The sequence below is a fragment of the Phyllostomus discolor genome, chromosome 3 (assembly GCF_004126475.2).
Source record: "Phyllostomus discolor isolate MPI-MPIP mPhyDis1 chromosome 3, mPhyDis1.pri.v3, whole genome shotgun sequence".
Lineage (NCBI taxonomy): Eukaryota > Metazoa > Chordata > Mammalia > Chiroptera > Phyllostomidae > Phyllostomus > Phyllostomus discolor.
Window position 1 is genome coordinate 91,421,035 of NC_040905.2, and position 25,817 is coordinate 91,446,851.

A 25,817-nucleotide genomic window follows, 5' to 3' on the forward strand; every position below is an offset into this window, starting at 1 on the left:
ACAGGGAGTCCTTGGCCACGTGCTCCAGCAGGTTCGAGTGAGTAACCTGCCTGTAGTGTACGAAGACGCGCCCACCACCTGTGGCGGATCCAGATGAAAGATAGCTTAGGAGACAGCACAGTGTCGTAGCTTTGGCGCCAGCCGGCCCCTGAGTTTGCACTGTAGCTAGATAGGCTCAACTGAAACGCTGCCTCGCCCAGCCCCAGATTTCTTATTTCCACAGTGAGGGCGTCCATCTGAAGGGCTGCTCTGACACTTCATGAGATGGCGTAGTGTAGCACCAGCTGTGATGCCGGCCTCGTGGATGATGCCCTTAGACTTGCCCTGGGGGTGGGGCCAGGCATCACCCGTCACCCTGGAGTACCTGCTACGGGAGGTGTTCCCAAACAGGCAGCAGAGCAGCTCAGTTCTAAGAACACTGAGGAAATGGCTCAGCCCAGACCAGGGAGGCGAGCCTCTTTCCAAAAGCGAGCCCCGGGTTTTTGCTCTTTGCCCTCCACCCTCTACCCATTCTCTCCCACCACAGGCTCTTTCTGCTTCCCCACGCTGGGGTGGGGGGTGGTTTGGCCTTGGCCAGCCTTCCTGACCTTCTTTATCTACAGTGTGTGTTTCTGTAAATTTAAACTCTCTTACTTGAGTAAAAGCTTTAGAATTACTAAGATTCCTTTTGTATTGCATAATGTTCTTGCCATTTAAAAGATTAACAGGCATAATTTCTGTGAGCCTTCGTGAATGGCATGCCTCACTTAGTTTAATCTCTCTTCGGTACATGTTAAAACACATAAAGAGCGTCTCTAGCACACAAGGGGAGCTTGAAGATAAAAGGTCACTCTGATCCAACCTCTCAGAATGGTGGACTTCTTAAAAAAGAAGAAACACCACTGTGAACAGCCTCCCTTGCTGGCAGCGTCAGATTCCCTGCTGTAAAAATGCCAGGTGCCCACAGGGTGGACATAGAAAGTCACACCCGCGCCACCTGGGAGAAGAGGGGCAAGGCACCGAGCTTAGGGTAACGATGGAGGAAACCAGTGACATTAATGGACCTTCCCTGCCTACAAACTAGCAGGCAGAGATCACCTTTGGAAGTTTCTGTTTGGGAAGAGCCCTCTCTATCGAGGCATCATGAGCTACATCTGGCAGCCTGAGGGACAGAAGAGGGGAGAGCCTGGGACGGCAGGGGTTCCTGAGAACACGCTGCTGGCAAAGTTCACAGGGGTAAAAGCCAAGCCCGTGCCTAAGTGCACAGGAAGAAATACAGCTTGCCATCAACCAGGTCAGACACCTGAGTACCTGCCTGTGACAAAGGACCACTTTGCAGACCACTTAGGTAAAAGACACACAGGGTCAGGGGCTCTGAGTGGTGGGTAGATAGATGGTTATAATGTCATGCTCATCGTCGTCACTGTCATGGTTATAGTTACACTGAGGACCTACTGTGTTCACTGTCATGGTTATAGTTAGTTACATTGAGGACCTGCTGTGTTTGTTCATTCAAAACTATTTACTGGATGCCTACTGTGTGCCGGACATTGTTTCTTATAAGACTAGTAGCATCATTCCCAACTAACAACAGAGAAAACCGAGGTTCAGAAAGGTGAAGGTTTAAGAAAGCAGTCTAACTCACCCAGCTGTTAAATGGCAGAGCTAGGGTTTTGAACCAGGTCAGTTTAAACTTTTGTAAGGATGACTGTGCAGCTTTGCTTACATAAAAAAGGGATTCACAGTGACTGAGCCGGGCGCGTGCGTGTGTCTGTAGGTGTGCACGAGTGTGTGATGAAGAGTGTCTTGCAGAGTCTCGGGTGAAGTCCTGGTGGGGTTCTGCGGGGGTTGCGTGTGCACACCGGTGACTTGCTGACTTGTCCAGATGATGCAATCAAAGGCTTTCCACTTACATTGCCCAGCCCCAGGCATGTATTATGTTTTAATTTATTGAACTTTATTTCTACAACCCCTCAAAAGAATACTTTGTTTGGAAGACGCCTGCCCTCCCTGGATATATCGTCTTGTGGTATATTCACGCTGCCGTCTGTTTTCATAGCATTCCTGTCAAGTAGTGTGGATCAGATACGGCCTCGAGTTACAAAGAGTCAGGAGAGAGTGGCGTATCAAAGCCCCACCACGCCCAGGACTTGACCTTCAGGGAGCGTTGGAGGAAAGCGCGCTGAGTCCGTGACTCTCTGCCTGGTAGAAGCCATTCATTCCCCTCAACTCTGTTCCTAAGACCATCAAGAAATGCCCTTCCAGAAAGGGCTGCCTTCTCCTTGGGCAGCGATGGTGTTTGGGAGGTGGCCCTTCTGCCTGTGCTGTGAACTCCCCTTGTGGAGGCCGTGAACACCTTGTGGAGCTGGCGCTCACCCCAGGCAGCACCCAGAGTGTGCCCCCTTGTTTGAGGGGGCAGTTTTTATTATTTTACTGAGACCCTTGAATTTAAATCACACGTTTTGTGAACAGATAAGTATGGACCACAGAAAGGACTCTTTGAAAAGGTATTCCCAAGTAGTTTCATCAAATGAACTTTTAAGCATTGGTTGCCATATTGTTGACTCCGAGTTTTTCTAAATGGGCCTTCAAGTGGTCGGTCCTCCAAGTATATGAACATTCCCAGCAAAACGCCCTTCTGTTTGCACGGAGCCTCCAGGAGCCACTGACGGAAGTAATTATGTTTCTTAAGCTGCTGTGCATGTCTGCAGGTGAGTCCTTTCAGCCTCAGGTAGGACAGGTGGGTGTTTGAACCCTGGGCTCTACAGCCAGTTTTCTTCACTTATCTTTTGTGGGCATTCAGCAACTTTTAAAGGTTATATCTGCAGTCTTTGCACTTCCCACAAGGGGAATATGAAAGTAAAAGGGGAAGATAGACTGATAACTAACTGTACTTTACCCTGCAGCCTGTCTAGCTGCTGGATCCCCTGAAGTTACTGTCTGGGGTCACAGAGAGGCCAGGCCTTGGCTGCCTTCAGCAGCATGCGGGTCCCCTCTGCCCCGGAGGACACCTAGCTGGTTCCATCCCTCTGGGCAGCTGCAGCAGCCTCACTGTTCCCGCCCCACAGTTCCCTGCACCCCTGCCCAGTTTCCTCTCCATGCCCACCTCCGTTTACTCACTCAGCCCAACTAAACCCACCTGTCACCCCAACCCCAACCAAAGCCATCTCCCTCTGAAACCTGGAGCACTCTGTGCCCCCTTCCCATGTGTCCCACTGTGTGCTCTTGGGGGCGGGGCCGACCTGGGGCCATCCATCTTCACTTCTTTATAAACTCGACTTTCAGTACATGTTTATTTATTTATTGAATGAGTGAGTGAGTGAGTGAATGACTGAGTGAATGAATGTAGTAAGCTTTCCCCAGGGAATTCTTAAACTGTCATAACCAGTCGTGGACTTTCCCTGCAGCCAGCTTCTAGAGCCCTAAAAATATTTCTATTTACGTCTTTAAAGAATATATGAAAAAAATCATCACTGACCACTATTTTTCAGCTCATTTCTGTATGTGTGATAAGAAATATGATTCCTTGGGCAAGAAAATGTGTTCAGGTTAAATTCTTGTGGAAATCCTTATACCCTGTGTTGCTCAGCTAAGATATAGCAAGAATGTAAATAATTAGGTACTATGACCTACCTCAAATATTTACCAATGCAAAACATGCTGTCCTCATACAAAAAAGAAAACCAAAACAAAACACCCCAGCCTGGGGTTATAAATGTCAGCGCTGTGCTCGGGTGTTCTCCCTTATGCGACTGAGTCATAGAGTAAGAGAAATTTTTAAGAAAGGCAGTAAGGTAAGAAAAATGCTCAAGCTCAAGTTGAGATGATTGGAGATAAATAGATCTATATTTGCCGTATATGGTAAGAAAAGAAAAGTCTGTGCAAATGCCTTGACATTTATGGACTTCTCTATGATTCATCCAGCAGGACCAGCAGCTCCAGCCAAGAGATATAGAACTTGTTAAACTGTATCTCTTCCCTGAATTGTTTCACTACAATGTAGCCATACTGTGTATTTAAAAGAAAATTCCAGGGCAATACAAAAGTTAGTATTTGGTAACAGGCCGGAGAAGGATTGCTAGAGGAATTCCAAAACTATTTTAAAGCCATTTGTTTATCAAAAACACGGAATAATTCTCCCTGCATTAGCACTTTTCTGCAGACCCAAGTCCGCATACCCAGCGCATTTTCTGTGGCTAGTTCCTCTCCCTCCCATACTGGGCATCAAGGGATCTGTGCTTTTTCCACTGAGCTGCTCATGTGCATACACGTTCTTGTAGCTTTAATCTATGATGGAATTGGGTGTAATTTGTTGTCATTCATAGTTCCATTCCCTGGGACAGGATTAAAAATGAATGCCCAGCCCTCTGCTTCCCTAAGTCCGGTGGTTTCCAAGCTGTGCCTGGCTCTTGCCATGCAGGACCCTGGCACCTCACGGGCAGCCGGCCCAGAGGAGACCGACTCCTATGGCCTTCACAGTGGAGTGCTGTTCTGAGTGCCTTTAGGCGTTTCGTGTATGGCCTTCCAAAGGGACACTCAGTACACTGTTTACTCCCACCACAAAGCCACTCTTCCCCACTGAGGATTTCCCATGAAATGTGCTAATTTTGAAAGCGCACACAAGCTTTGAACTACAAAGTTGGGTATACACATCAATACTAAGAAGACTGCTTTGCAGACATACTCCTTGAGCTATGGAGACTAACGAGAGTGAAAAGTCAATGCGTGAAGTATCTTTCAGACCTTGAGGCCATAGCATAACCAGCATGATGAGTCACTCACCTTTTCTCCCCACCCTTGCAGGGCATCATGAACCTCATCCCCGGCCTCTAGGATCTCCATGGCCTGGGACCTCCTGGATGAGACCGTTAAAGCTAAGGAGGTGGTTCCTGGTGCCCTCAGATGGACTTCCTGAGGTGCAGTGCAGGGTGGGGGAGTGGTTCCCTTCCCGGCAGCGTGCGAGTCTGCTATGTGCGAAAGTGGACGAGGACCAGGAAGCCTTTCTTTGCCCTGAAAGCTTCTGTTTCTCCTTAATTGCTAGGTCGAGGTAGTCCACCGGGAGGCCTCTGACCACCTTTAAACCAGATCTCATCCAAAGGTTTAAATTCCTTCGTTTCCCACTGAGTCACATGTTTCTTGGACTTGGTTTCCAACTGTATGATATAAATGATTCCATTTAGAAATGGAGAAATTGGGGTTTACCTTTCATATTTCCATGGTTCTATAGTATTTTCTAAAAGAAAAAATGTGTAAAAATTGTAAAGTCCCTGTTTGGACCCCACACCTGTAGGGTCTTCTGGTTGCTAAGGGTTCCACCTGGTACCTTGTTCTACTGCTAAAGATGGGACCCTGCCAGGGAAGGACCCCGACTCTGTTTCCACTTGTGCATTGGAGTGAGTGTGTGAGAAAGCACTGACGGCATGCTCAGTGTCTACAAGTAGGTTTTCCTATCATTTATTATTAATTCCTCCTCTGAGCATCTCTGCAGGAGTGAGGTGAGTAAATATTAATAAACAATATGTGCTGGTTATTCAGCTAAGATGAAGGTGTATGTTTCCCACGTTGCTTAGTTTTAAGTAAGCAGGTTGTACACAAGTGGTGAACAAACTTAAAGGACGGCCTTCGGGTGGGAGCCAGAGAACACTGAGAGCAGGACTGGGAAGGACCGAGTCTCAGATCCGACTGTGAATCCCCTCTGTCTCCTTGGCAGAATCGTCCTCGTTCTGTGACTTGCCTGCTGAGTCCAGCATCTCCTGTGGGATCTGCGTGTGGGCTCTCCTTTCCTCTTCGGTGTTGGTTTGAGATGTTATTTTGAAGTCTCCCCAACATTGTCTAAGATCTGTGATTTTGTCCTCTGGCTGTACAAAGTACAAATGTTTGTTATAGGAATTTGCATAAAGCATAAAGGAGATCGAAGACACAAATGTTAGCATGTTGCCTTAGATCTTTCTAACCTTTTTTTGTTCGTAAATTTTAATATATTTTAAAACTGAAGATTATGCTGTACATACTGTTTGGTAGCATGGTTTTTCCCCAACCTTAGTATTTTGCATAAATTTAAAAAATATAATGCTAACGATTGTCCAGTGTGTTTCCTGCCACCACTCATTGTACTTATAAAACAACTCTCCTCTGGAGAAATATGCGTGTTTGGCCATGCATCAGCAGGTGCAGCGCACACGGCCCCTGGGGGCCCTGCGCAGGCTGGGACGGTGCCGGCTGCGTGCTGGCCGTGTGTGGGGACTCCGGCACTGAGAAGCTGTGGTCGTTCTGTAACCCTTCAAAGAGTCATCTTACTTTTTAAAACTATCACTTCATCCCTATCCTCTGTTTTCAAAAGAATGTTTTTGGTATCAAAGGATACAACTTAACTTAAAGACAAGAGAAATTAAAAATTTGCCACAATTCCATTCATCTACCACTTAACACTGACACAGTTTTTGCCATTCTCGTCCAAATACATATCTCTGTTCATTCATTTTTTTACCACGTGGGGGTCATACTGTAAACTCATTTTGTAGTTTGTGGCCTCCTTTTCCCTCTTCCTCAAATTTAGCCTGTACTCCCACTCCAGATGTGGGGTCATGGGTCTTTCTCAGAGGAGCCCCCCTGCTGTCCTGGACCAGGCCTACCTCATAAATGCTTTCTCTTCACCGTGCTGTGGAGTGTTCTTCCATGGGTGGGGGTTTGACTGATGTCTCGCACCCCACTAAAAGGAGAGCCTGTTACCTGCGGGCCTGTAAGAGGTACCCCACAAATACTTGTTGAATAATTGGTGTGTGCATTATTCCATGGTATTAGCTACTCTTTGAAGATAATCTTACTACCTAATACACCATTGTATCCCTTTACTAAGTTTATTTAATAATTTAGTAAACAGTTATCCGCTACTGTTGGCATCTATGTCATTTCTTATTTTTCTCTTATAAACACATGCTAAGTATTTTACGCATGAATTTCTGCCTACATCTCTGATCATCCCTATAGGTGAATTCCTAGAAGTAGAAGTGCTGCCCTGGAGTTGACTCTGCAGTCCAGTTTGAAATAGCCTATTTGTCTATATGTCAGGAGGACCTAGGATCTGGAGCGAACTGCACAGTAGGCGTGGTGAAGCAGGAGGCACGTGCCCTGGTTTCTCTCAGAGAGCCCCAGGGCAAAAAGGCATCTCTGGGGCACTTGCCTCGTCTAGCACATGAATCCCCTTTGCAGCGGTTCCCATGAAAGGTCAGCTTGCTGATGAGTCTGGAAAGAGCATCTGTTCACTCGTTCAATCTGCAGGTACTCACTGACCGTCTGCTGTGGACCGAGCACCGTCAGTTGCCCCAGGAGTGGCCCCTCAATAGTCTGTCAGGAGTCCAGCCTTCGTTCGTCATTCACACGAGGCTGTAAGGCCCTGGAGGGCAGGGGACGGAGGCTACCTTATTTACTGCATGTAGTAAATACTCAGATGGTTTTGTAATACATCATGTGTATGCCATGTCATTTCTCTCTTTGGACAAACTTAAAACCTATTGATGAGTAGATACAGAAACAAATCACGGCAGTATTTTCAAAGTTCTGAAACAAAACTAAAAGTTTAGACATAAGCATTTATTCAGAAAGTGACCTGGAAGAATGTTTTAAAATCAGACCAGAAGGCAAGTCAGATGCATTTAGAAAGTTAGTCACAGGAACCTGGGCTGCCTCCTTCCCTGCCCTACCACTGAACCCTTGGCCACCGAGAGTCCTACGGGAAGCCCTTATGCCACCAGGCAGGGGTGACAGCAGCCCAAGCTCTAAGAGCCCATGGTTCCTTCCTCAGGCCCCCACAGACTCCATGAGACGTGGCCGGGTGAGGGCTGCCATGCCCAGAGGCGGCGGCTGCTGGCGGTCCCAGCCACTTCCTGGGACACTGGTGGTTCGTCAGGGGACCAACCAACAGCCTTGACGTCCTGACAACAGTTGGATGCGGTCCCTGCTCCCAGACCAGAAACCTTTAGAGCGGCCATGTCTCTAACATTCTGGTCTCTGAAAAAGGAGGACTCCAGAGAGCCTTTGTGTCTGTCACTACTGACAGTTAGCAATTACAACAGACTTTTAAAGCACAAGAATACCCAAGCACCTAATGACATCATCACGTGTCACATGGCACCTGGGAAATTTCACTGTACATCTGTGAGAAAATGAGAGTAGGAAAGACAAAACCAGTTTTGACCTTGGGGACCCCTGGGAGGGGCTGAGGGAGCCAGGAATCCCAGACAGTACACTGAGGACCACTGGCTCAGCGACGTTTGGCCTCTCCCTTGCTGCTAAGGTATTGCCACATGCTGCTGCTAGATCTTCCTTTCCACCAGAGCCCCTGTCCTGGGCACCGTCCTCAGCCTTTATCACCTTAGGTCCAAGTTCCAGCATTACCAATCTGATAATCCTGCCACTTTTCATCATCAAATGAGTCATTCTGAAGAACACTACCATTTGCTTTTGCCCAGAAACTCGGAGGTCCTCCCCTCTGCATTCCAACGCCCCAGGCTTGGCCCTTGCTGCAAACCACCAGGAGCCCTCTGCTCGAGCCTCGCACTCCACCCCACCCCCCACCCCCCTGCCCGGTGCTCCCCCCTTGCTCCAGCTGCACAGACCCAGGCCTTCCTGGTACGCAGTTTCATTAGACACAGTACTGGAGGCGCATCCATCAGTATTAGAGACTTTCTGCCAAGAAACAGAACATGTTTTAAATGGAGCAAAGAAATTTAAATGGGAAGAAATTATAGCATGAGTGAGTTTATCCCTTTCAAGATAATCTTATTTAATAACCAAAAAACTCACAAAGATATGCATTTTATCCAGCTACAAAGGCAGTGTGGCAGGTTATATATTGTGGTAATTATATGTTTGGGGTTTCATTCCTTCTTTAAACTAGATTTCTATTATTTCAGAAAATCAACCATTGTAGAAAAGGACTATTCATTTATTTCATTGCTGGGTGGCCCGTACACTGTAAAAATAGGTCAAGAACAGTAATCTAAATTGACTGCTGATAAATAATTAAAGCTAATGGAATTTTCTCAAATCTGTGAACTAAAATCTTTTGAGAAATTGCAGGGACATACTGTCTGCTGTTGTATAGAAAGATATTCTTTATTTAACACTTCAGTTGAAAATCTCTCTTTTCTGTCACAAAGGACTGGAAGGAGTCTATGTTATATAAAAGTAACCAGAGCTGCGGTGCCCCACCCGTGGGTGGCTGCATGCCGCATCTCCAGGTGATGAGAGGGACGGGAAGCAAAGGCTTCAGTGCCCCGGAGCAAAAAGCAACCTCAGTTTTCACTGAGCTGTATTTCCAAGTTGAGCTCTGCTATCTGTGCGTCATATAATATATCTTGTCTTATTTTTAAAAAACCCCACACATGGTCTGTGCTCCTTCCTATGTACATGATAAGGGAGAATTCTAGCTCTCTGAAATGATATCCAGGGAAATGAGAACCAAGAGTAACCTTTCTCTTAGAGATAATTGTGATTATCTTATCAGTGCCCCCAGGACGTTATAAAAATCCACTTGACAAGTAGGCGTAAACTTATTCTCAGAAGAGATGGCTTGTCAATAAGAAAGCAAACTGTTACATTGCGTAGTCGATAAGACTAGCCTTAGATATGGTACACTGTGTAGGTTTTTCTTTATTAATAAATATAATTCTATCATCAACCAGATATTTTAGAGTTCTAAAGACGTTAGAAAAATTAGTAGCTAGTTGCTTTCAAGCAATTTGTCTTTGTATTTTGGCTTTAAGTTGTAGAAAAGAGGTCATTTTCTCATTTCAGTTTGTCTTGGTTTAAAAACAAATTACTAATTTGCTATTACTTTTAGAAAATTTGTAGTTTTTTTAACTGCAAACTTGTATCTAATGTTGTATTTATTGTGTTTTAATGTACTTGTAAATAGTGAACTTGGTTTCTGAAATTAATCTTGTTTGCATTTTTCGTTAAGAAAATTCTCTGTATAGAAATTTCTTTAAAAGGAAATTACCATATTTTTGGACTATAAGATGCACTCCCCACCCCCACAATCTGGGAGGAATAATGGTTGTTAGTGCTGTTGTTGAGTTCTGTTTACATTTACATTGGTGAAATATTATGTTATTCATGTTAAATATTTTACCACATTTTTTTTGCTTCAAAATTTTTCCCAAATTCCTCTAAAACCTAGGCATGTCTTATGGTCCAAAAAATACGGTATTCCATTCAGATTGCCCTAATCTGGCATCTGTACACTCTGGAATCTGTTTGTATTTTTAAAGATCTTTAGAATCCTTTCTTTGGGGCAGCTCAGCTAGCTGAGGAGAGGGAGTGAATATAATTCAGTGGCTCTTATTAGAATCCCCTTTCTTCTCTAGAACTTTGTTCTAACACAACCGAGGGTTTTCTGGTGGCTCCTTACACATTGTGAATCTTGAGAGTGAAATTTGGGCATTAGAGACACTAACGAGGGCTTGGAACAACGAACAGATGCTGTGCGTCTAGAGCAAGAGAGGGACTCGAGACTGGGCGTGGCCCAAGGAGCAAGGATCCCGGGCAGGAGGACATTGCCTAGGAGGTCACAGGAATGGGTAGAGTGGTGTTGGGTCCAGAGAGAAACACCAGTGGAGAAGAAGGTGCATGGAGAGATGAGTGGGCTTGTCAGATACTTAGAAGGGCTGAAGGGAGAGTTGAACTCCACTCACCAGACATCATCGGAGGACAAGCGGGGGCCTGGGAGAGAAGTTTCAGCCATTCGAGTTCCCATGGGCGGACCCAGGTCGCTGCTGCTTTAATCTTGCACTCCACAAAATGCGTTATAAAGCAAGTCAGTGGGAGTGGAACCACTTTGAATCTGCTTTCCTTTTCTTTTTTTTTTTAAATTATTCACCAATGAACTGTTACTGGTAGTATACCTAAAAACATTTTCAAGTTAGAATTTTCTTGCTCTGAGGCCTGAGTAATGAGGGGAAAACCAGGGGGTTAGTAGGCTCATTTGGAGATAACTTTTTTAGCCCTGGGTATAACATGTAACCTCCTCATGCACAAACATTTCCTAGGGGTTTCAGTGCAAGCCAGTCGTTTGTGTTTTGCCTGGCCCCTCTCAAGGGCTACCACCATCTACCTCCCAGACACAATGAAGAAAATGTGAACTGGGGCCAAGGGGAGAGGGGGAGCTGAGGGTACCGGGGCCCAGGCAGCTCAAAAACAGGAGCCGGAGGGGTGAAGCCTCTGCCGCCAGTGCCTCCAGTGCCTGGGGCTGAGCTCCTACCAGTTCCTGCAGCCACGCCAGGGGCAGGGGGTGGCAGCCCTGTGCCAGTCGCTGAGTGGAGCCTTTCTTTCAGAGGTGGCCTAGTCCAGCCCCCAGTGCTCTTGAGGAGGCCATGTTGTCCCCAAAGAAGACAGGACCCCAGCCTGGGCCACTCCCACAGAGGGTGAGGCACTGCCAAGAGCTGCAGCCAAACAGCTGTGCACTTCATTGTAGGCATCGTTTCACAGGAGTGCGCGTGAACTACCGTGGAACAAAAGAAATCGTAAAATTCCGTCAAACATCCCCAAAAATCTGGATTACAAAATACTTCAAAGATAGAGACATTTTATGACTTCGAAGATGCCTTTGTAGTTCCTAGCTCCTTTGGGTTATGCATAATGCCCGGGCCATTCCCCTGCATCTGCTTGTCCTTCCAAACCTGAACGGCATGTCCTGGGCACCAGTCTTTCCTGGACACTCCCACACCTTGGTAGCCACCAGCTCTGAATCCGTGGTACGGGAGAGACATCATGGGGTGTTTTCAGTGCCAGGCCCCAAGGTGGGAACAGAGTCTTCCAGAAAGCACATAAGCGCCCACCCAGAGTGGGCCAAAAGCCAAAGGTTCACACTGTATGAGTCCACAGACTGTATATTTTGGGACGTCTCCTGCTTGCACCTCACAGGTACACCTGAGCACTGTGTGGCGATTTTGTGTTTTTGTTTCTCTTTTGCTTTTAAATCAGAATAGTTTTCTCCCACACCCATCATTACATAGAAAAATTCCTGAATAGCATTCTTCTTTTCAATGTTTTAATCTAAAAACTGAGTTGTGAATCAGTGGTTTGGAGGATAATGAAAATTCATTTCACACACAACCTTCTCTCTATAAACACTGCCTATTGTTTGCACTGTACTTGAGGGGGAGGAGGTAGAAATGCACTCTTCTGACTTCACCAACAGACCTCCAGTATTAATCATCTCAAAGATACCACTTCTGCATGCCAAGGTATTTGTTGCTTTTTGCTCAATAAATGGAACAGGGTGGAAGCAAATTTAAAATAGTGTTGAAAAACCCATCACTGAATTGTGTGTAACCAAGTTATTAAGTTTTGTAATTGTGTTATATCCCTAATTACAATTCACACCAGTGTGGTTTTGAGTGGCCTGGACCCTACTTTCTTCAGCCTGGGACTGCACACGGCGGCTGGGGCGGCTGCGGCGGCAGCGCTGTCCAGACAGCAAAGGGCGCTGAGTTCTAACGGGGCAGTGAGTTGTGTCCGTCCTCTCTGCTGGGTGATGGAGTGGCCCAGGGGTCAGCAGTGAGCGTCCTTGGTTTAGTATCAAACCATGTAATAATCGCAGATAGAAGAATTAGATGAGGAATTTCTCAAGCTGCCAAAAATAAAATTGGAACGGGTAATTTTTTATCAGTTTGTGTGTGGGTATGGGTGTGAATATTTAGTGCTTTTTTTTCTCTTCAGCTGTCTTCAAATTGGTGTGTGTGTGAGTAGGGACACACACCCAGCTTTAATATCTAAAAGGTTATTTTAGCAGGTCTGTCATGAGGCGTGAAAATGCCCAAAGAAATGACTTGCGAAATATTAATATATAGTGTGTTGGTTATGGCAGGGACAGCAGAGGTGCGTTTATTTACAATCATTACGAGAGGTGTGGTTCTCCTGCCTTCCGAGGCGCTGTCATCGAAAGTACCTTTGTCACCTTCTACACTTCTCAAAGCTGGTGTTCTCGGGAGACTGGCCCTGTGCCAGTCGGCAGGGATGAGCCTAGTTAGGTAAGAGTCACTGTTTTGTGGGCCGAGCTCTAGGGCGCTGGAGACTTGTGCCTGCGCCGGAGACTTGAGACCCAGGTACCCCCTACTCGTGCTGTCCCTAATCTTCTCCCACAGTGGTCTCAGATGCCTTGGCCCCACCACCTTCACCTCCTGTGACCCCATCCAGCTTTGCCATTTCCCCTCTGAGTTGGGGCCTGTTGTGAGTCTTTTCAGTGATATGCATGCGGGGTCATCCCCTCCTCCCGCCAAGTTGCTGTCCAGGTGGCCCCTATATGTCATCCCTTCACCAAAACCTGGTCAAAGTGACTGATTTCTTTACAGAGTCTTGTGACCTTGGACGAATGTCCTTTTCTGAGCCTAAAGTGTCCTTATCTAGGAAATATTGGCTGTTGTGAAAAGCAAATGAGACCAGTACACCTGAGGCCCCTGCGGCCGCACTCGGCGCGTGACAGACACTCACCGAGTGATAACTACAGCAGTCCCCCCTCATCCACGGTTTTGTTCACTGAGGTTGCAACTGCAGTCACCCTGGGTCTGAAAATATTAAATGGAAAATTCCAGAAATAAACAGTTCATAAATTTTAAATTGCTCACTTTTCTGAGTAGTGTGATGCAATCTCACGCCATCCTACTCTGTACTGCCTGAGACATGAATCACCCCTTTGTCCAGCACCTCCACACTGTATACACCACCCACCCGCCAGTCACTTACTTAGTAGCTGTTTCGGTTACCAGATCAACTGTCTTGGTATCACAGTGCTGATTTTCAAGTAACCCTTATTTTACTTAATAATGGCCCCAAAGCACAAGAGCAATGATGCTGGCCGTTCAGATATGCCAAACAGAAGCTGCAAGGTGCTTCCTTTTAAGTGAAAAGCTATGTATATATAAGAAAAAAAACATAGTATGTATAAGGATTCAGAACAATAACAGTTTCAGGCATCCCCTGGGGGTCTGGAATGTAGCCCCCATGCATAAGGCGAGTTGCTGCATTGTTAACTTCTGCCAGAGACGCTCTGCCGCATGGCGCTCCCCAAACCTCTCTACCTTCCCTCTCCTAATGCTTACTACAGCCTCTTCCTCGGAACGCCCTCACCCTCAGCCCCTCACAGGCTGGTTTCCAGCCTCAGTGCTACTCAAGGTCTTCTCGGTGCCACCAAAACTCCCTGCTACTAAATCCAGTAGTTTTCTCCAGCCTCTGTGGCAGCATTAATAAAGCACCTCTTCCCTCTTGAGACTGCCTCCTCTTAACCCTCTGTTCTCCCAGCTCTCCTCCTGCTTCTCTTGATCCTGTCCTTTCCCCTCCCCCTCTGACCATTCAAGAGGGGGCTTCCAGGAGACCCCTGACTTGAGAAGGCCTCTCTTAGTCCCCAGCTGCAAAGACAGTGACTGTGTGACCAAGAGCACCTGGGTGAGAGGGGACATGTGACATGTGGCCAGTCCAAAGGGAGATGTGCTAAAGTGTAAAATCCACACCAAATTTCAAAGACCTAATAACCAGAAAAAGAATGTAAACTATCTTGTTAATTAACTTTTCTCTGAATTACATGGTAAGTGATAGTATCGTAGATATATTGGGTTAAATGAAATTAAAATTAATTTCATCTGTTTCTTTTTGCTTTTTAAATATAGCCATAGAAAACTTTAAGCTTATATAAGTGATTGGCATTCACGTTTGTTGGGCAGTGCTGCCTTGGAATAGGAGCCAGCCTTTAGGCGGACTCACTTGCCCAGTTACTGATACTCTTTGAGAGACTGGTTATTCTTCGTTTATTTACTCATGCACCCATTCTGTGTCTTTTTTTTCTTTTTTAGTATATTTTACTGATTGTTATTACAGTTGTCCCATTTTTGCCTCCTTTACCCCCTTCACCCAGCACCCCCCAGTCCCTCAGGCAATCCCCACACCATTGTTCATGTCCATGGGTCATGTGTATAAGTTCTGTGGCTACTCTATTTCCTACACTGTACTCTACATCCCCATGGCTATTCTGTAACTACCTGTTTATACTTCTTAATCCCCTCACGTCTTCACCCATCTACCCACACCCCTCTCCCACTAGGCAACCATGAAAATGCTCTATGTATCCATGATTCTGTCTCTGTTCTTCTCATTTGCTTGGTTTGTTTTTTAGATTCAGTTGTTAACAGTTATGTATTTATGACCATTTTATGATAGATAACTAACTTCTCTCTTGCTGCTTTTAAGATTCCCTCTTTATCTGTAACCTTTGGCATTTTAATTACTGTGTGTGTTGGAATGTGCGCCTTTGCATCCATCTTGTTTGGGCCTCTCTGTGCTTCCTGGACTTGCATGTCTATTTCCTTCACCAAATTAGGAAAGTTTTCTTTCATTATTTTTTCAAATAGATTTCCAATTTATTACCCTTTCCCTTCTCCTTCTGGCACCCCTGTGATGCAAATGTTGGACTTCTTGAAGTTGTCCCAGAGACTGCTTATAGTATCCTTACTTTTTTTATTTTTTTCTTCTTGTTGTTCTGATTGATTGTTTTTTTGGTTCCTTGCATTCCATATCATTGATTTGGTTCTCAGCTTTATACTGTACTATTGTTTCTCTGTAAATTGGTCTTTATTCCAATTAGTGTATCATTTCTTTGTAGCTTAATCTTTTTTATGCTGTTGAGGTCCTCACTAAGTTCCTTGAGCATCCTTGTAACCAGGGTTTTGATCTCTGCATCTGATAGATTGCTTTTCTCCATTTTGTTTCATTCTTTTTCTGGAGTTTTGATCTGTTCTTTCATTTGGGCCATTTTTCTTTATCTCCTCATTTTGGCAGCTGCCCTGTGTTTGTTTCTATGTGTTAGGTAGAGCTGCTATGATTCCATGACTTGTTAGTGTGGCCTAATCTAGTAAGTGTCCTGTAGGGTCCAGTGGCACAGCCTCCCCTATCACCCAAGCTGGGTACTCAAGGTACACCCTTTGGGTGGGCTGAGTATACCTTCCTCTTGTAGTTGAGCCTTGTTTGATTTTGGCAGGTCAATAGGAGGGATGTACCCGGGCCAGTCAGCTGCAAGGGCTGGCTGTGACCACTGACCACCAACTTCCTCCCTCCATGGAGAATCAGCTGTGCAGGGGCTGGGTGGTGGTGCCCCCAACATGGCCTATAGTTGTCCACTGGGTGTGAAGGCCCTGAGTTTCCTGGGTGGTGCAGGCCAAGGTCAGCCCCCACCTGTGTATTGCCTGGGGCCACCATACCTGAGCTACAGAGCAATCTGAGATGGCTGCTACTTCTTCTGGGCTGGAGATTCTCAGGTGGAGCCAAGCTCTGAGTCTAGGCTGGCTGCTGCTAGTGCCAGGCCTGGGGCCACTTAGCAAGGGGTACAGCTGCTGGGGCCTCACTGAAGCCGGCAGTTGCTTATTTGAGATGATTTAGGAAGTTATAAAGCCTGAGCCAAGACCAGCAATTCATATGGAAAAGCCACTGTTAACAACTAAGTTGGGTAGGTCAGAGACTCAGGGAATCTCCAGAGTGGGGTAAACAGTGTTAGCCAGTTTGATGGAGTCTCAGATATGGCACCTGCCTCTGGCTCTGTGGCTCTGAGCAGGGAGGGCTCAGCAAAGAGTAATGGCCTCTGCCTACCTCTCTGTCTGGAAGGATGCTGTCCCCCAGCTCTCACCTTGATGCCAGACACTTCACTTCCTCCCCATATTCCACTGGTGCCTTTCCAGCTGCTACCTGGTGCTAGAGCTCAGAGGTAGTGAGTCTGAGTAAGTTAGTTTGTGGGTTCTTTAACAGGAACTGCTTCAGACCCCAGCAGTTTCTTCCCCCAATTCAATCCTTGCTGGTTTTTGCAGCCAGAAATTATGGGGACTTATCTTCCTGGTGCTGGCATCCTGGTCTGAGGACCTGGTATGGGTCTGGGACTCCTTGCTCCTGAGATAGCCCTCCTAAATTTTTATCTATCACACATCGATGAGGGACAAGCCTGTTCCGTGTCTCCGCCTCTCCCATCAGTCTACATGGATGTGACTTCTTTAATTCCGTAGTTGTCAGACTTCCATTCAACTCAATTTCTGCTGGTTCTGAGTGATGGTTATTCTATCATTTAGTTGTAATTCTGATGTGGTTATGTAAGGAGACAAGCCATGTTTACTTACATCTCCATCTTGATCAGAAGTCTCCATGTCTTTTGGTCCTCCCTGTGCATGAGAAGGGGGAGACAGGTTAACATGCCCATAAATGCATCCCAAGGCCACACTCACTCTCTCAATAGCAATACCCTGTTGATGCTCAAGTCAGTCTTGACTGTCAAGTAAGGACAGTATAAGCAGCCTCTGGGACAACTTCAAGAGGTCCAACATTTGCATCATAGGGCTGCCAGAAGAGCAAGGGAAACAACATTTCTGCTGACCAGTCAGTCCATGGGCCACAGAGGACACCTTGTGCCCCAAGCCAGTACCCACACCTGCAGGCTCCCTGCTGTACAGTATGGGGACTGGGCCACTGTGCGGTAGGATCAGCCCCTCCAATAAAAGAGAACATCAGACCTGGCATGAGATGTGACCAGCTTCCATTGCACACCTTTCTGAAGTTTTAAGGCCTCTTGTGCCTAGGTTTCCTCAGCAAAATATCACCTAGCCCTGCATTGGATGCTAGAAAGGGGGTGGGGGGACTGACACCCATTCCATGCCCTCTCGCAGCCCCCAGCCTGGAGGGAAGAGGATGCACGCCTGACTGCGCACAGCCTCCTTTATAGACTCGGGGAGGAACAGGAAGGAGAGCCCGTGACATTGGGCCTGGCTGCATCCAGTTGTGCAGTATCCCACCCAGACCTGCTGGAAGCCTTAGGGACCCCTCTCAAGAGCCACCAGGTGCTACCAGCTGTCAGATATAGCGAGGCAGGCCTGCAGCCCACCTGCAGGGCTCCCAGACTCCCTTTGCCTGCTGTGGGGCTCGGCTATAGCTCCTTGAGAAGGGAAGGGCTCTTCCCAAAGCCCAGGCCTGAGAGGGGCTATCATTCTCACTGGCAGGTGGAAGGCACATGTCACATTGAGATAATTGTCTTTGAACTGTTCACATCTTATTTTTTAAAATTAGATTAATACAGGGTTGTGGCCTTCTGAGAGGTAGGTTCTCCACTCGCCTGTGCAAGCCAGGCTTCCACCCCACGGACATCCTGTTGGAACCAGCTCCATGGAAGTATGTTAGCTCTTCACCCACTTGGATCCGCACGTTGGCACCACACTGCTTAGTGAGGACACGGGAATACAGCCACACCTCCTTAACGAATTGTCTTCATCAAAGTCAGCAACTTTAGAAATCAACAAATTCCATCTATCATCTTGTGTTTGCAGTGTGACCAACTCAGTGTGACCGTCCTGCCTGTTTGTCCTTCCCCAGGAGAGCGAGCGGGAGAGAAGGGTAGCCAGCCCACCAGCCCAGAGCCCCGAGGGCTCTTTCTGTCCTCACCCTCCCCTCCACAGAGTCCAGGCCATGTCATGCCCTCCACCCCGCTGCACATTGAAATCGAGTGTGTTTAGACTTCCTGCCTCAATACCTGTAGTTGCCAAGTTTCTGACCGAGAGGCGTGGCTTATTCCTTGTGATTAAAGCATAGGCTGTACCGCTGACCCTGCCTGGGATTAAGCTGTGATCTCTCTTCCATGATTCTTCTCCCTTTTTATCCTCTTCTCCCTCACTTCCCCTTCAGGTGTGTATCGTGTCCTCTGTCTCTCTGAAAAGACAGCGGGCTACATCGAATCATGTGTTTCCTGTTGCTGCTATAACAAACTGTCATGGACTTGGTGGCTTAAAACAGCAAATACTTATCATCCGACCATGGTGGAGGTCAGAATCCAGAATGGGTCTTACTGGGCTGAAATGAAGTGTTGGCAGAGTTGTCTTAGAAACTCCAGGGGAGAATGGTTTCTTTGCCTTCTCCAGCTTCCCGGGGCCGCCTGTGTGCCTCGGCCTCAGTCCCGGCCCCTACATCGTTCTCACCCCTGCTTCTGCCTCGTGTCCTCTCCCACCCTCGCACCCCTGCCCGCCTCTCTCATAGAAGGACCTGGATCCGCTTAGATGATCCAGGAGAAGCCTCCCAGCTCAATCCCTGACTTAGTCACGTCTGCGACACCCCTTTTACCATGTGATCTACTGCAGTCACAAGTTCCGGGAATCCATATGTGGGCATCTTTGGGGGTCATTATTGTGCCATATTTGTTTAAGACGAGACTGGTAAAAAGTGTTTGTTTGTTTTTTTTTGTCATTGAATTTGGTACAAAAATGTGGAAAATGGTCCAAAGGAGGAACAAAAAGTATTTCCCTCTGACTTCTCCAAGTGGGTGCTGCTGGCTGGGGATAAAATTCTCAGTGACTGCATCAAACGTGGGTCCAAAACGGATGTCTCTCCTGAGACCTGTGCGCTCAGAAGTGACGCTGGGATGTAGGTCCATGCCCCAAATCCGCTTCAGACACAAACAAGTCAAACCTTCATCATCGTCTTCTATTTTATTGTAGTAAATTATTTCAGACTGACATTAGCAAAAACTTGAGTCCATAGCACATTCCAAATGAGGAACAGTATATATAAACAGAATTTAGTAGAAATGAATCTAGTGGTATCATCAAATTCACGGAAACTGTGGGGCACCAATTGGCATGGTGTTGTATGAATCAAGGGACAAGGCAGGAGTGGGGCCGAGATTGCTTTCTGTAATGACAGTTATCACTGAGTTCAAAGCTGTTTTTAGGAGGCCTTAACAAATGTTTCCTTCTCTTTCCTTCTCAAATGGCTGTGTCCTGACCCACTCCTCTCGCTCCAGGATTTGCGCAAGCAGGTAGCGCCGCTGCTGAAGAGCTTCCAAGGGGAGGTAAGCGTTTGTATTTATTTGTGTCCCAAGCCACCCTTCTTAGTTTATCGTGCTTTCTTTTATTCTCATTAAGTAAATGCCATTAACAGAAGGTGCTTACCCAGATGGAGCCTCCCCAGCTGCACCCACCCAATGCCCTGCTGATTTTGCCTGGCTACTGGGTGGGCGGAGCTTGTTTAGACCATGCCCCCCAGCCACTGAGCCCCCTCAGGCTCTCTGGCCCCCTGCTCGCCTGGGGCCACTGCTGCCAGGGGACCTCCTGTGCTGTGCTTTCAGGGGCAGCTGTGGGGGTAAGAGGAATTTCATTTGATTGAGGTTTGAAAAAAGAACAGGCAGAAGTCTCGAGGAGTAAGTTCGGACTCAGTGTAGGGAAAAGTTTTCTAACACACCCTTCCAGAGAAGGACAGGGCGGGCTAGTGGGTGGGCTGCCCCTCGCCTGGGATGTGTGCCCTGGCCACCGTAGAGTTACATCCGTGAGAAGGACGGGCAGTGGAGGTGGGTGACACCCCAGCTCCTTCTCAGCCCTTTGCGCAGAGACTTGGTGGGCCTTGGAAAGCCAGAAATTTTGTTACTGTTTGGTGTGGAGTTACTCACTTGGCCCTCAGCTTCTCCTGTTGCAATGATGAAAATAGTAACAATGCTGAAGAAAGGAAGCGAGACTTTTCTAAAGTCCTTTAAAGTCCTCTAAAGACCTGGGTTGGTAGAACCGTAGAGATTCACGGAGAAGAGGGGCAAGGACAAGAGTCAGAGAGGTGAGATGGCCTGTTCGGGAGTGATGTGGGCTGCGGAGTGCCTCCTGGGACACATACATTGCTAAGGGGGCAGGAATCCTGGGCCCAGAGCGCCACAGTATGAGGTGAGGGCCACTGTTTGGCAAATCCTTTAGCATGCGGGCCACAAGAGAGGGTGAGGGGAGGGGTGAGGTTAGTCAGGAGGACGGTGAGAGAGGAGATTCCAGGGCAGTGAGGGGCTCACGTAGGAAGCTGAAGCTGCAGGGACTGCTGGTGATGGTGAAGGTTTTAGAATAGCGCAACGGCGCTATTCTCCCTGTGCATGACGCCCTGCGTAGGGGGCCCCCTGGACTTAGCTCTGTGAGGCACAGAGGACATGGATATCCCAGGCCTGGGAAGGACATGAGTTGCCTCTTCCTCAGAAGTCCATCTCCCAACCCTCATTCTGTGGAGTGAAACTGTCACCTTACACCTGCCCACATTTGATTTGATCTCTTTCTTTTGCCTGTTCAGCAGCTTTCGTGAGGCCTGCTGGCTTAGTGTTTCTCTACCTGAAATGGCTCAGTGTGCTGTTTCTGTTGTTTGCTTGTTTTTCTTTCTCTTTGGAAAGTTTCAAATCTATATAAAAGTAGAAAGATTCCTATGATGAACCACCTGTACACCCTGTGACCAGACTCACCACTCGCTAACGTTTTGCCACATCGGCTCCCACCCTGGTGTTAGACATCAGAGAGAGAGTAGCAGGTAGCTCGGCACTGTGCCCCTAAACATGCATGTGCATCTCCTAAAATTGAGGACACTCCCTGACATTTTCACAGCAACTCTATCACACCTGGAAAAATGAACATTAATTCCATGATATATAATATTCAGCCCAAAAATCAAATTTCCCCAGTTATCCCCAAATTGCGTCTTATAACTGCCTTGCCCCCACCCAGGTTCAGTCAGGTTCATGCATTGCATTTGGGGGGTGTGTGTGTGTGTATCTCCATTCCCTTTCACCTTTGTTATTGTTTTCATTACATTGAGTTTTATATGTTTTTTTTAAGACTTTATTTATTTAGTTTTAGAGAGGGAAAAGGAGGGAGAAAGAGAGGGAGAAAAACATCAGTGTGTGGTTGCCTCTCACAAGCCCCCACTGGGGACCTGGCCCACAACCCAGGCATGTGCTCTGACTGGGAATCGAACCTGTGACCCTTTGGTTCACAGGCCAGTACTCAATCCACTGAGCTACACCAGCCAGGGCTGTGTGGGGGTGGGTTTTTGTTTGTTTGTTTGTTTGTTTGTTTTGGGGTTTTTTTGAGAATCTAAGTTATCTTAGACATTATCTCACACTCTGGATAGGGTGATAGGTTTGGTTCTGGATATATGAAATTTGAAATGCCTGAGAAGCAGCTAGGCTTCCTATTTTGCCCGGTTTTTAAAAGGCTATTCATAAAGTAAATATTTTTATATACCATTAATTAATATTTACCAAGTCTTTGCTAATTCCCATATTTAGTAAGGAACTTCTGCTTACTGGTAAGCTGATTTCAGTAGAAGGGACTAAGTCTTCCTTGTTTCTGGAGAACGCGCTTCACAGCAGAGGGCAGCCGCAGATGGACCGCCCACCCCACACAGGCGGTGTTCTGCTGAGGGGGCTGGGAGGCGGCACGTTCTCTGTGCTCCGATGGGCAAGATCCACTCAGCTTGTTTTTCTAGAACACACCTTCTCTAATCAGACGTGTGTTCTCGTACCCTTCCCTAGTGTTTATTGAACACAATTTTATTTATCAGATACGTATTTTTAAGTTCATCCCAAGGTGCTTGAGTTCCCCTTGGAAAAATGTATGGTATTAGTGAACATGTGCTCTTTGCCTCAGAATTCATATAGATTGTCTATTTGAGATCCCCAAAAAGGAATAAATAAATAAATAAATAAATAAATAGTTTTCAGGCAGCTAGATATTTCCATAGGACTTTAACGTCCCTGCAGTGACATGCCTTTCTAGTATGTTTTAATGTCGTGGGAAACATTGACATCGCCGGGTGCCACTTACACCCCTCAGTGTTTTCTTGCGGTTCTCAGGGTAGATAGATTCAGACGCCTTCCTTCCTGTGGTTTAGGAGACCCGGTGATCCAGCTGCTTACCTTTGTTGACTGGTCTCACTGCTCACCGCCCAACACTGGACACACAGCCGGTCTGCATTTCTTCCAGGCCCTTACGCCTCGGGTGTGCTCGCCGGCCTCCCAGCCTTTGCACAGGCCAGCCTCTTCCTCAGACACTCCTTCTTCCTCTCACTTCACCTGGCTCACTTCTGCTTGGTGTCACTTCCTCGGGAAGGGTCTCCCATGAGCCCCAGTGATAGGCCAGGTCCCTGTACCGTGTGGTCCTACTGCACCCCCCACTGTTTGCAACGTATTTGTCACCGTGCCTGAGAGCTGCCTGTGACTTTGTTTCTGTTCCCCGTGAGTCTGTACGTGTGTGAAGGCAACCTCTGTGCCCTGCCTTGTGGGCCCTGTGCATTCCCGGGGCCTGGCATGTCTGCTGGAACTAAAGTGTTTGGGCTCTTAAAAATAGTTATTGAGTAAATGCTTGAGCAGTGAGGTTCCTCTGGAGGCAGTTTTTAAAACATTTGCCTCTGTCCTTTCTCCAGCGTATGTTGCTATTAATAAGGTGACAGGGACCCCAGAATATATGCTTGGGAAATACCTTAGAAAAAATAGTAGATGACTGTATTTGTTGTCCTTGATTGAAAAGTTTGGAATACTATAATTGTAACAGTTACTCATAATTGTAATAGCAAAGTCCTCAAATTTAACTCCCACTGAAATTAGATTTGCGGCGTATTTATTTCTCTATCTAAGCTCATGTGCTGCACAAGCCCAGCCGACTGATTAGTGGGAGCAGGGGAAGTAACCTAAATGGCCAATCCAATTTGAGGCATATTTTAGTTTAGTGAAATGACACTCCCACTCCCTAGAAAAATGTTAAATCTTTCAAATTATTTCACTGTCTCCTTGCTTCTCTCCCCGAGGAGGATCATACTATAGCAGGTTGAGGGGTAAGGAGTTGGCGTAGGCCCCACTCCTCTTGGTGTAGGGGTACTGGCAGCCTAAACCAGGTGTCCTCCGGGAGGAAAATCCTCTTAAATAGCTTAGGCGCTTATATCAGAGGGGAAATAAAGGCTGAAAATTCATGAGCTTAGCATCCAGTTTAAATAGTTGTAAAAGTACAACAAAGTAACCTCAATGAAAATAGGAAGATGGAACCAATCAAAATAATTAATAATAAAAATGTATGAGAATAAAAATGAATGAGAAAGAAAACAAAGACCTGAGAAACAACCCAAAAGCTAGTTCATTGCAAAGATTACTACAATACACAAATTGCCTCCCTAATAAAGAAAAAAATGATTAGGAATGATAATAGTGATAGCTTTGCAGCTATAGCAAATAAAAAGATAAGAGGGGAATATTATAATCAATTTTATGCCAATTTAATTAAAACCTAGACAAAATGGACAGATTCCTAGAATACTGTATCATATCAAAGCTGATTAAAGAAGAGGTAGAAAACCTGAATGGCCTTACACCTGTTACAGAAATATTTCTACAAGGTCTAGATATTTTTATGGGGAGTTCTGTCAGTCATTCATGAAATAGTTCTAATCTTTTGCAAGCTCCTTCAGAAAATAGAAAAAGAGAACAATTTCTAACTCATTTTATGGAGCTAGTTTAACCTTGATGTCAAAATCACATAATAACAGTAAAAGAAAGGAATATTAAAGATTTTATTTATTTATTTTTAGAGAGAGGGGAAGGAAAGGAGAAACGGAGGTAGAGAAACATCAGTGCATGGTTGCCTCTTGCGTACCCCCTACTGGGGACCTTGGCCCATAACCCAGGCATGTGCCCTGACTGGGACTGAACCAGCCATCCTTTGGTTCACAGGCCAGCACTCAATCCACTCCACATCAGCCAGGGCAAAGGAAGGAATATTGAAGTAGTCTAATTTATGAATAGATATACAGAAGTCCTTTAAAAGGTGTTAGTAAATTGAATCCATCAAGCTCTCTGTATCCCAAGGATGCTTTTTGTTTTAATATTAGAAAAGTGTATTAATGCAAATTAACCTCATTAACAGATTAAAGAAGAAAATATTATCTCAATAGTTATAGGAAAAGAATTTGATAAAACTCAATATTCGTTCATGATTAAAAAATTATCAGCAAATTAGGAATAGAAGAGAACTTCTTTAAGCTGGGTAAAGGTATTTATCAAAAATTTACATCAATCATCATACTCAGTGATGTTGAAAACATGCCCTTTAAAATCAGAAACAAGACAAGAATGCCTGTTAATGCTGCTTTTTACTTAACATTGTAGTTAGTATGAAGACAAAAAAGAAAATAGAATATAAGTATTGTAACAGAAGCAATACAATTCATTTTTCAAGTGAGCCTCTGTTATTTAACAAGGTTGCTAGATACAAAATCAATATACAAAAGTAAATACATACTTCTACATCAAGAGCAAACTGAGGAAGGGCAAACTGGAAACAACAACAAAAATATAAAGGACACCTAGATATAATGATAGCAATGCATAGAAACTCTTTGGAAAAAAGAGTAACATTTATATTAAAGGATATTAAAGATTTACAGAGAGAGAGGTAAGGCAGTCAATGATAGAAATTCCCACTACTATCAAAAATATCAGTTTCCCCCAAATGGATTACGTAGTGAGCCATTGTAGGTCCAGTCAAAATTCCAACAGGATCTTTCACAAAATTTGAAAAGCTGATTCCAGAATTTATATGAGGCTGACAATGGAGGATTGGACCTACCAGATTATCAGAGCTACAGTAATTGGCACAAGGATAGATAAATATACCCATGGAACATAATAAAAAATCAGAACTGACTTGCACACACATAGAAGCTAAATACATTGCAAAGAGAGCATTACAGATCGGTGAGCAAAGGGTGGGCTTTTCAATAAATGGTCCTCTGACAATTGGTTATCCTTATGGAATTACATGAAACTAGTTCCCTACCTCAAACCATATGCAAACATAGATTACAGGTAAAGATGTAAGGCAAAACTTTGAACCCTTTAGAAGAAGATACACAATATGATAACTTTGGGTAAAATAGGATTTCTTAAACAGGAAACCATAAAGGAAGAAATTGTTACATTCAACTACATTAAAATTTAAAAGTAAAAGCTTATTTTTTAAAAATTTTCCCATGGAAAGGCATCC

The 25,817-nt window shown here is 45.8% G+C and overlaps 1 protein-coding gene across 1 annotated transcript in view; it reads left to right on the forward strand.

The window, feature by feature from the left end:
* Window positions 1–25,817, forward strand: part of LOC114496469 (homeobox protein cut-like 1) — a 345,941-nt gene that overhangs the window by 145,884 nt on the left and 174,240 nt on the right. Inside the window, 1 exon segment of the mRNA XM_028511916.2 lies at window positions 19,793–19,840. Within this exon segment, the coding sequence (XP_028367717.1) occupies window positions 19,793–19,840 (48 nt within the window).